This window comes from Carlito syrichta, unplaced genomic scaffold (genome assembly GCF_000164805.1).
Source record: "Carlito syrichta isolate Samal-C Ts95f unplaced genomic scaffold, Tarsius_syrichta-2.0.1 Scaffold306714, whole genome shotgun sequence".
In the NCBI taxonomy this organism is placed as follows: Eukaryota; Metazoa; Chordata; class Mammalia; order Primates; family Tarsiidae; genus Carlito; species Carlito syrichta.
Window position 1 is genome coordinate 20,658 of NW_007250810.1, and position 9,326 is coordinate 29,983.

General features: G+C 45.6%; 1 protein-coding gene across 2 annotated transcripts in view; it reads right to left on the bottom strand.

Annotated features, from left to right (window-relative positions):
* Positions 1-7,526, bottom strand: part of LOC103265646 (eukaryotic translation initiation factor 3 subunit L) — a 26,922-nt gene extending 19,396 nt beyond the window's left edge. Inside the window, exons 1-3 of one of the 2 annotated variants that reach the window (XM_021715141.1) lie at positions 7,472-7,525; positions 6,143-6,212; positions 5,047-5,120 (exon numbers count right to left, since the gene is read on the bottom strand). In XM_021715141.1, coding sequence (XP_021570816.1) covers positions 5,047-5,120; positions 6,143-6,212; positions 7,472-7,483 — 156 coding nt within the window. In that variant the 5' untranslated portion in view covers positions 7,484-7,525. Of the gene's footprint in view, positions 1-5,046; positions 5,121-6,142; positions 6,213-7,469 lie in introns of both variants that reach the window. The other variant, XM_021715142.1, reaches the window with a different exon arrangement.
* Between the last annotated feature and the right edge of the window lie 1,800 nt (positions 7,527-9,326).

The following is a 9,326-nucleotide window of genomic DNA, read 5'->3' on the forward strand; positions in this document are numbered from 1 at the left end:
ATTTTTTTTTTTGAGTGGAGTCTCACTCTGTTGCCCAGACTGGAGTGCAGTGGCCACTCCTGGCCACCGCAGCCTTGATCTGCTGGGCTCCGGTGATCCTTCCGCCTCAGCCTTCCGAGTAGCCGGAATTATAGGCGCGCTACCACGCCCAGCTGATTTTTGATTTACTGTAGACATGAGGTCTCGCCAAGTTGCCCAGGCGGGTCTCGAACCCGCGGGCTCAGGCAATCCACTCACCTCAGTTCAGTCCATTTTTTAAAGTTCCCTGGTTAATTCTGGTGTGTACCAGGTTTGGAAAACAGAGATCCAGAACCTAAGTTTTAGATATCTAAGATTGTCCTTCAAATCTAAAGTATTATGGTCCTCTAAGAATGCAGAACAAAAAGTTCCTAATTTTATAAGGACTAATACATAGAATACATAAGGAATTGTCGCAAAGTAATAAAAAAGATAGAAAAACAGAATTGCCAATTAATATGGGAAATGCTCAATCTCTTTAGCCATTACAAAAATGTAAACTGAAATTACCATCAAACTGACAACAGTTAGGCGGTCTAACAACATTCAGTATAGAAAACAGTTCTCTCAAACACTGCTGTTAGTAGTACAATTGATACAGCCCATTGAAAGGGCAATATGTTGCTATGTATTAAAATTCAGTGATTGAAATAGTCTAGCAGGGCGCAATGGCTTATACCTGTAATCCCAGCACTTTGGGAGGCAGAGGTGAAGAAGGACTGTCTGAGCCCAATGGTTCAAGACCAGCCTGGGCAACTTGGTAAGACTTTGTCTCTACAATAAGTTAAAAAAAAAAAAAGCCAGGCTCAGTGGCTCAGCCTGTAATCCCGTACCTTTGGGAGACTGAGGTGAGTGGATTGCCTGAGCCCGCGGGTTTGAGACCCACCTGGGCAACTTGGCGAGACCTCATCTCCACAATAAACCAAAATCAGCCAGACGTGGTAGCGTGCACCTTTAGTTCCAGCTACTCGGAAGGCTGAGGCAGAAGGATCGCCAGAGCCCAGCAGGTCGAAGCTGCGGTGGCCGGGAGTGGACACTGCACTCTAGTGTGGGTGACAGAGTGAGACTCCAACTCAAAAAAAAGGCTGGGTACAGTGACTCATGCCTATAATCCCAGCACTTTGGGAGGCCAAAGTGAGAGGACTGCCAGACTCCACGGGTTCGAGACCAGCCTGGGCAACTTGGCGAGACCTCATCTCTACAATAAATCAAAAAATAAGCCGCACATGGTGGTGAGTGCCTGTAGTTCCAGTTACTTAGAAGCCTAAGGTGGAAGGATTACCTGAGCCAGCAGCACCAGGTTGTGGTGGCCATGAGCATGCCACTGCACTCCAGCCTGGGTGATAAAGTGAGATTCCAACTCAAAACAAACAAACAAACATGCAAACAAAAAACTAGCCAGGCATGGTGATACATGCCTATAGTTCCAGCTACATGGAAGGCTAAGGTGGAAGGATCACCAGAGCCCAGCAAGTTAAGGCTGTGGTGACTATGAGCAAGCCACTGCACTCCAGCCTGGCCAACAGAGTGTGACAATAAAACACTCACACACACACACACACACAATGATCTTTATCTTGATTGTTGTGTATATATTTGTCAAATCCCATCAACTGTAAACTTACACTGGTACATTTTATTGTATATAAATTACACCTCAATAAAGTTGACTTCAAAATATTTAAAAAGCAAATAACCTTCAGTCAGTAATTCTACTTCTAGGTAGTGATCTCTAGAAATATATCTATGTATAACACATACAAGAGCCAGACGCGGGAGCTCATGCCTGTAATCCCAGCACTCTGGGAGGTTAAGGCGAGAGGGCTGCATGAGCCCAGGGGTTTGAGCCCAGCCTGAGCAACCTGGCGAGACCGTAGCTCTACAATAAATCAAGAAAAATTAGCTGGGAGTGGTGGTGCACACCTGTAGTTCCAGCTACTTGGAAGGCTGAGGCAGAAGGATCACCTGAGCCCAGCAGGTAGCGGCTGCAATAGCCTTGAGAGTGCCACTGCACTCCAGCCTGGGCGGCAGAGTGAAACTTCAACTCAAAAACAAAAATGATCTGTTTATATGCACGAGTTTATGTAAATACCTAAAAACATTAACAAGGCACCTTTCCTTGTTCTCATCAACTGTATAATTGATGCCTTTGCAAAGAAAGGCAAGGAAGGCAGGCACTTTCACATTACCTGCAGTTTGTAAAAAAACAAGAAAAATTTCTTAGCAGTAACAACAAATTCATATAGTACTTGTTTTAATAAAAATAAAGAGTGGTGAGGAAGATTCACTCACCCCATGAAGCATCTACTTAGCAGGAGGAATCACATCATGAGCTCACTGATCCTTGCTAGACAGTCTTGTTAGAAATAGAAAGCACCTTAAGCCCCTTAACAAGAAAAGGCTGGCTAAGCCGAGGGAATTATGATTATCTTAAGAGGGATGAAAAACCTCAGCACAGATGATCTTCTTTCACTTGCTATGAGTCAACAGGACTGCCATTCATCTACAATTAAGAGGCTGACACAAACCAAGGAGCTAGAAAAAGCAAACAAAGCCAGTGCAGTTTGTGGCCTTCACTGTAAAAGACAATGACACCTAATCTTGAACAGAAAGCCTCTTTCTCAAAGAAACCTACGAAAGTTTCTCAGCTCACCAATCATTACTCTGTATTCCCAAAGTCTTCCTGGTCATGTAGTTTCAAAAAGATTTTTAAGATAGCCATTTTGAAATACTGAGAGCTATACCCATAAAACATGGGAGAAAAGGATGATATTTTTCCAAATTCTACAATTTATGTTTTTGTCTACTTCTCTTTTTTTTAAAATTCGGAGTCTCACTGTTGCCCAATGGCACGCACACGGCCACCACAGCCACAACCTGCTGGGCTCTGGCGATCCTTCCACCTCAGCTTTCCAAATAGATGGAACCAGAGGTGTGTGGCACCACACCCAGCTAATTTTTTTATTCATTGTAGAGACAAAGTCATGCCAAGTTGCCCAGGCTAGTCTCAAACCCTGAGCTCAGGCAATCCTCTCAACTCTGCCTCTCAACATGCTGGAATTACAGGTGTGAACCACCAGGCCCAGCATTTTTTGTCTATATTTATAAAGAATAAAAGAAGCCTGGAATCCTGCGCTTTGGGAGGCTGAGGTGAGTGGATTGCCTGAGCCCATGGGTTCGAGACCCAGCTGGGAAACTTGGTAAGACCTCATCTCCACAATAAATCAAAAAAATTAGCCGGGTGTGGTAGTGCGCGCCTGTAGTTCCAGCTACTTGGAAAGCTGACGTGGAAGAATCGCTGGAGCCCAGCAGGTCGAGGCTGCAGTGGCCGGGAGTGGCCACTGCACTCCAGTCTGACGGGCGACTGAGTGAGACTCTAACTCAAAATAAATAAATAAATAAAAGAAGGGGGTTAAATAAGATGGAAAAAGATGATGATATTGACCATCATAATGAACAGGCAACATTTATTAATTATTCTGTGACAGGTACTATGCTAAGCACTGTATATGTAGTACCTAGTAATCTTCCCAACAATCCTTGTTTTAGAGACGAGGAAACCAATGCACAGTGTGGTTAAGGAACGTGCTCAGCACATTTACTCCCCTAGCCACACAGCTGATGTACCTTATTTGATTCCCATGGTTCTCAGCACCTGAAGTAGGTGATATTACTGCTTTGATAAGAATGTTCTGGCCGGGCTTGGTGGCTCAGCCTGTAATCCCAGCACTTTGGGAGGCTGAAGTGAGGGGACTGCCTGAGCCTATGGGTTTGAGACCAACCCAAGCAATTTGGCGAGACCTCATCTCTATAATAAATAAAAAAATTAGCTGAGCTACTTGGAAGGTTGAGGCGGAAAGATCGCCGGAGCCCAGCAGGTCAATGCTGGGGTGGCCATTGAGTGTGCCACTGCACTTCAGCCTGGGCGACAGAGCGAGACCATACATCAAAAAAATAAAAATAGAAAACTAAAAAAACAAAGTTCTATTGCCAGACATGGTGGCTCACACTTGCAATCCCAGCACTTTGGAAGCCCAACATGGGAGGATTGCTTGAGTCCAGGAAGTCAAGACCAGCCTGAACAACATAGCAAGACCTCATTCTCTACAAAAAAAATTAAAAAGTATGCCAGGTGTGATGGCTCAAACCTGTAATTCTAGCACTTTGGGAGGCCAAGGCTAGAGGATTGCCCAAGTCCAGGGGTTCAAGATAAGCATGGGGCAATTTGGTGAGAGCTCATCTCTACAATATATCAAAAAATTAGCCAGGCATGGTAGAACATGCCTGTAGTTTCAGCTACTTGGAATGCTGAGACAGAAGGATCACCTGAGCCCAGCAGGTTGAGGCTACAGTGGCCATGAGTGTGCCACTGCACTCCAGCCTGGGTGATAGACTGAGACTCCAACTCAAAATAAATAAATAAATAAAAAGAAGTTAGTCAACTGTGGCACACGTGTAGTACCAGCTACTCGGGAGATTGAGGTGGAAGGATCACCTGAGCCTAGGAGGCTGCAGCTGCAGTGAGCCATGACTGTGCCACTATACTCAAGCCTGGGTGACAGGGTGAGACTCTGACTCAAAAAAAAAAAAAAAGTTCTGTTGTATTCTCATCAAGCATGTCCACTACCACAGTCAAGATGTAGAACATTTCCATTTTCTATGTGAGGAAAAATGAGGCTCAGAGAATTTAAATAATTCCTGTTACAGAGCTGCCAGGTGGCAGCCTGCAGATTAGAACCCACTTCGCCTGGCTCCAAAGACTGTGAAGCCTGTGTTTTTCCCGCCAGACCACTTCTCAAAGAAAAGTCAGTAGCTGAATTCACCTGACTTTCAAGTTCCTATTTGGAGAACTTAGACTTCAATGTCTCTTCAGAATATCATCTGGCATAGGAGCCCTCTACCATAGGATATTTTACATTACAATGGGAATATTTTTATACCATGCATCCATTTAACAACACAAATAATGGTAGCAGTGCTCCTCGCTTGGACCAGTTCTTTCAAAATGGGCTGAAGCCGACCAGATACCTGGTAGATGAATTCATCAATGATATCCCACAGCCACTGGTTGGGTAGTTCAAGGGGAGCAGGACCATCAGCATCTGTGCAGAAGATCACAGAAAAGTCAGATTCAAAGCAATGACTGCCCATTTAGTAAGGATGCAGAATGCTCTTGGTAATTTTTCTCTTAAAAGAACTATAAGGTTCACGCCTATAATCCCAGCACTGAGGCAATGTGAGAGGACTGCCTGAGCTCAGGGGTTCAAGACCAGCCTGAACAACATGCTAAGATCTCGTCTCTACAATGTCCCCAAAAAAATTAGCTGGGCATGGCGACATGTACCTGTGGTTCCAGCTATTTGAAAGGCTGAGGTGGAAGAATTGGCTGAGCCCAGCAGGTCGAGGCTGCAGTGGCCATGAGCATGCCATAGCACTTGAGCCTGGGCAAAAGCAAGAATCCAACTCAAAAAAAAAAAGACCAGCCTAGGCAACATAGTGAGACCTCATCTCTACAAAAAAAATGAGTCAAGCACCTGCAGTCCCAGCTACTTGGGAGGCTGAAGTGGAAGGATCAGCCCAGGAGGTTGAGGCTATAGTCCTGACCATATCACTGCACTCCAGCTTGGGTGAGAATGAGACTCTGACTCAAATAAACAGACAAAGATAATTTAAAAAAAAAAAAAAAGGAGTATGAATCACAAGACCTCCCTTCTTCCCACCTGCCCATTAAAATCTTGCTTTTTAAAAAAGATGGGGCTAGACACGGCAGTTCACACCTATAATCTCAGCACTCTGGGAAGCCAAGGTGAGAGGAATGCCTGAGCCCCAATTCAAAACCAGCCTGGGCAACTTGGTGAGAACTCATCTCTACAATACATCAAGATAAATGAGCTGAGCATGGTGGCACATGCCTGTTGTTCTAGCTACTTTGAAGGCTGAGGCGGAAGGATCACCTGAGCCCAGCAGGTCGAGACTGCAGTGGCTGTGAGTATGCTACTGCACTCCAGCTTGAGCGACAGAGCGAGACTCTGAATCAAAAATAAGTAAATAAATAAAAAACTTTTTAATGGAGGCCAATGCTAGTCCTCATAACCACACCCCCTTAGACAAATCTCAGACTCACTAAGAATGTAGTTAAAGAGATTGCAGTAGTTGTAATAGGATTCAAACCTCTGCTCCAAGGAGGGTCCCCCCTGTAAAAAGAACAGAAATATCAGGACACAGACACTTAACTATACTTTACCCATGGCCTACTATGACAGCCGAGAACAAATACTCGAGAACTGACATCTGTCCTCTCCTCCTTAGCATGCAAAGAGCACGCAAGTGAGACAGAAGTTAGCAAGTCCTACAGCAGTTCAAAGGTGCACTAAATATTCTAACACATGGTCAGATTTTACAGCAATGGTCCTTAAATGATCCCAAGAGCAGGCACGCAGATCTGACGAAGTAGAAAAAGGGGAAGGATATTCAGAAAACACCACATTATCAATGGTGACGAGGTAAAATTGTGGCACTTGAAGACTACAGTTAGAGACAATGCTGCATGGGCTATACTGGACTAAACAAAGTGGTCTTCTAGAGCCAAACAAGAATCTAGGCCAGGGGGTCAGCAAATCTACTCCACCACATCTTTTGAAAGTAAAAATTCTGACTGAAACTTAGCAATGCCCACTCATTACATATTGTTAATGGTTGCTACAGAGGCACAGGTAAACAGAATAGACAGATTAAAATGGTTCCCCAAACCCAAAATACTTACATTTTGGCCCTTCACAGAGAAGGTTGCTGATCCCTGACCTGGTCTTTATGTTGCTGGCAACTAAGAACCACTGATGTTTCTAAGCCAGGGAGCAATACAATGTATTTGTGACAGAGAAAAAACACAACCCTGGAGTCCTAACCCCACCACTTACTAACTGTGGGGTTCTAACAAAGTATTTAATCTCTATCTAACACGTTAACAAAAGACTGTGACTGGCTGGGTTTGGTGGTTCAGTCTGTAATCCCAGCACTTTGGGAGGCTGAGGCTGAGGATTGCCTGAGTCCACGGGTTGGAGACCAGCTTGGATAACTTGGAGAGACCTCATCTCTACAAAAAATAAAAAATTAGCTGGGCATGGCAGTGCATGCCTGTAGTTCCAGATACCTGGAAGGCTGAGGCAGAAGGATTGCCGGAACCCAGCAGGTCGATGCTGGAGTGGTCATGAGCGTGCCATATAGTGACAGTGTTGTGTCTATTTCATAGAGGAGGCTTGGTGGCAATGCAATAAAGGGAAAAAGAAAGGGGACCCCCAAGCAGAAGCAGCAAGCTACTTAGGAGGCTGAGATAGAAGGATTACTAGACCCAGCAGGTCGAGGCTGTGAGCATGGCTGGGCGATAGAGTAACACTCTGACTCAAAAAATAAATAAGTAAACAAATAAAACAAGTAAATAAATAAATACTCACACTGACTTTGGCATATATGTGCCTGTAATATAATTCTTTGTATAAAATCAGGAAAACAGCATCTGAAAAAGATGGCAGAGGGGTGCTTCAGTGTCCACAAAACAATCAAGGTTTTCTGGCAGTTTTAGCCCTTTGGCTAGGAGGAATAAGGATGACTTTGTCATCCTCATCTTAATCTCATTCAGACCTCTCTCTCTTCACCATTTAGAGACTTCTGCCATCCAACTGTGACCAGCACACAATAGTAATAAATCCACAGTGGGTAATATGATACCAAAACTGTAAATACAGCCGGTCTCTGTGGCTCGGCCTGTAATCCCGCGCCTTTGGGAGGCTGAGGTGAGTGGATTGCCTGAGCCCGCGGGTTCGAGACCCGCCTGGGCAGCGAGACCTCATCTCTACAATAAATCAAAAAATTAGCCGGGCGTGGTGGCACGTGCCTGTAGTTCCAGCTACTTGGAAGGCTGAGGCGGAAGGATTGCCGGAGCTCAGCAGGTCGAGGCTGCAGTGGCCGGGAGCGGCCATTGCACTCCAGTCTGGGTGACAGAGTGAGACTCCAACTGAAAACAAAACAAAACAAAACAAAACAAAAAAACAGCCGGGTTCCGTGGCTCAGACTGTAATCCCCCGCCTTTGGGAGGCTGAGGTGAGTAGATTGCCTGAGCCCGCGGGTTCGAGACCAGCCTGGGCAGCAAGACCTCATCTCTACAATAAATTAAAAAATCAGCCGGGTGTGGTAGCACATGCCTGTAATTCTGGCTACTCGGAAGGCTGAGGCGGAAGGATCGCCGGAGCACAGCAGGTCGAGGCTGCGGTGGCTGGGAGCAGCCACTGCATTCCAGTCTGGGCGACAGAGTGAAACTCCAACTCAAAAAATAAAAAAATAAAATAAGCCAGGCTTGGTGGCTCAGCCTGTAATCCTGCGCCTTTGGGAGGCTGAGGTGAGTGGATTGCCTGAGCCCGCGGGTTCGAGACGCGCCTGGGCAGCGAGACCTCATCTCTATAATAAATCAAAAAATCAGCCGGGCGTGGTAGCGCATGCCTGTAATTCCGGCTACTTGGAAGGCTGAGGCGGAAGGATCGCCGGAGCCCAGCAGGTTGCGGCTGCGGTGGCCAGGAGCGGCCACTGCACTCCAGTCTGGGCGACAGAGTGAGACTCCAACTCAAATAAAAAAAATAAATAAAAGTTTTTAAAAAACCAAAAAAACAAGAAAACAAAAATTAGCCGGGCGTGGTAGCGCATGCTTGAAGTTCTGTCTACTCGGAAGGCTGAAGGAGAAGGATCACCTGAGCCTAGCAAGTAGAGGCTGCGGTGGCCATGAGTGTGCCACTGAACTTCAGCCTAGGTGACAAAGTAAGACCCTAAGTCAAAAAACAAAAAAAGAAACACAAGACTTGTACAATGAAAACTACACAACATCCTTGAAAGAAATTGAAGACCTAAATACATGAAAGAGGGCCAGGCTCAGTGGCTCAGCCTGTAATCCCAGCACTTTGGGAGGTCAAGGTAAGTGGATTGCCTGAGCCCGTGCGTTTGAGACCAGCCCGGGCAACTTGGTGAGACCTCATCTCTACAATAAATCAAAAAAAATTAGCTGGGCATGGTAGCGAGTGCCTGTAGTTCCAGCTACTTGTAAGGTTGAGAGGGAAGGATCGCTGGAGCCCAGCAGATCGACGCTGGGGTGGTCGTGAATGTGCCACTGCACTCCAGCCTAAGCAACAGAGTGAGTCTCCAACTTAAAAAAATAAAAAATAAAAAAATGAAAGACATATACCCCATGTCCAAGGATTGGAGTGCTTAATACTGTTTTTTTTTTGAGTTGGAGTCTCGCTCCATCGCCCAGACTGGAGTGCAAT